Source organism: Aplysia californica, unplaced genomic scaffold (genome assembly GCF_000002075.1).
Source record: "Aplysia californica isolate F4 #8 unplaced genomic scaffold, AplCal3.0 scaffold00046, whole genome shotgun sequence".
NCBI lineage: Eukaryota > Metazoa > Mollusca > Gastropoda > Aplysiida > Aplysiidae > Aplysia > Aplysia californica.
The window spans coordinates 1,161,793-1,163,803 of NW_004797316.1; the positions used below are offsets into that span (position 1 = coordinate 1,161,793).

Sequence of the window (2,011 nt, forward strand, 5' to 3'; positions counted from 1 at the left end):
TAAAGAAGGGAAAAAACTGGGTTTTAGAATAGTGTCTTTATAACAGACTTCTCGTTATTTCAGGACTCGTTATAAGTGGACTCCACTGTATAATAAACTGGAGAAAAAAAAGATGCTCACAGTGGCTTAAGCAAAGCACACTGAACCTCTTTTTTTGTTTGTTTGTTTGTTTTAGTAGAGGTTTTACGGCGCTCGCAACTGCATAAGGTCATATGAGCGCCAGAAGAATAGAGGTGTTACAAGAGAGTAACAAACATAAAAAAGAAGAAGGGGAGATAAGGATGATAGATGTTTGATACGAAAGAAGAAACAAACCACACCAGTTATTTTTTTGCAAAGTAATGATAGCAACCATGGAAAGGTAAAACAACAAAAATTAAAATTCAAGGAGACATGTATAAATTATTTTCAACAGTACTTTATTGCAGAGTTGTGTGCACTGTAGGCCTACTGACAATCCCTTCTTTGTCTGAGGAATAAGATTCTCAGCAGCCAATTTTAAAAAAACAAATACAGTCATATCTACTCTAATGGCCACTGTCCAAGACAATCACCTGTACAAATGACCATATCCCACTCTCCCCTTGCAATTAAAAAAAAAATCATAATGACACTGTCCTCCTAGACATCTACCTGTCTAAGACAATCATTTTCCTCCTCATTAATAGTTAGTTATCTTGGACAATTTCAATTGTAATACGAGAGTTGTAGACAACATCTGAGAAAGTGAAATCCAATTACATCATGTACCAAGATTAACAAGACAATACATATATATATATATATATATATATATATATATATATATATATATATATATATATATATATATATATATATATATATATATATATATATATATAAAGAGCGAGAGGGAGAGAGAGAGAGAGAGAGAGAGAGAGAGAGAGAGAGAGAGAGAGAGAGAGAGAGAGAGAGAGAGAGAGAGAGAGAATATATATATATAGAATATATATATATATCTCTCTCTCAAAGACAAGAGTTGAATGCTTTCCAAGACAACATTAACTCGTTCTGTGTCCCTGCCCATCATCAGATTCATGCATTATGATCAAGGGAAAAGTTCGTGTTCTTGTACCATTGATACAAATGCAAATAATACAACGTACAATGAGTATCTTTATATTTCACGAGTGAAGTTCCCCGGACAATGTACTGCACTTTTATTTTCACTTTGTTCATTATATAGCCTCATTTTGTGGATCCGAGTAATGTTTTACTGCACAGAGTAGCTGTGTATTTTGCACAATGAAGCTGTACAACCACTTTAGAGTACAACAAGTTGTACATAAAATAATGAAAGACAGAATATGTGGCAATGGAGATGTGGATAGGGAGTCTTCCTTCTTCTTCGTTCTTTATGGAGATGCCAGACATCCTCATAAATGCAGTGGTCATTTGAGGAGCCTCAAATCTGCCTTTATAAAGTTTGTCCCTTAGTGGAAGTGGCACTGGCTCTGACATATATAAGGAAAATCTGGGACTACTGCGATTGAGCACAGTCCTCAAACAGATCCTCTGTGGGCATATCTCTGACTGGCCAATCTTTAACTTTAAGTTCTCCTAGATACTTGTGTATGCACTAAGCTTGTTGTGCCTTGTTCTGAGTCAAAAAAGTATGAGCTGCTCCCATCAACTTTTGCATCAAAAGGGATGAAAACTGATATTCTTTGTGCAAATCACACACTGATCTTTCGGACTACCCCATGAAGGATGGCAGCTCAGCCATTGGAGATGTGGAAGATGTATGTCCTTCTAGGTTGAGACAATATTTGAACAGTGGTGGAACTTTCATTAAAAACTAGATCCTCAAACACAATCAACAAGTACCAGTGACACTCCTGGTGTTAGCAGTGACGGCTCGTGGTTTGTGAAACTGACCAGAGAGAGAGAGAGAGATAGAGATTTGTATGAACATTTTTTATTGTCTGAAAGAATGTTGCTGTCAAAAAAGTGCGCACATGATGAATTTGTATGGTGTTAGTATGAATGC

The 2,011-nt window shown here is 36.2% G+C and overlaps 1 protein-coding gene across 2 annotated transcripts in view; it reads right to left on the bottom strand.

The window, feature by feature from the left end:
* Positions 1-361: 361 nt before the first annotated feature.
* The window catches only part of LOC101854851 (phosphatidylinositol-glycan biosynthesis class X protein), a 15,113-nt gene continuing 13,463 nt past the window's right edge, over positions 362-2,011 (bottom strand). The window contains exon 5 of one of the 2 annotated variants that reach the window (XM_035968218.1): positions 362-469. In XM_035968218.1, the coding sequence (XP_035824111.1) occupies positions 377-469 (93 nt within the window). In that variant the 3' untranslated portion in view covers positions 362-376. Of the gene's footprint in view, positions 470-923; positions 1,895-2,011 lie in introns of those variants that run through there. The other variant, XM_035968219.1, reaches the window with a different exon arrangement.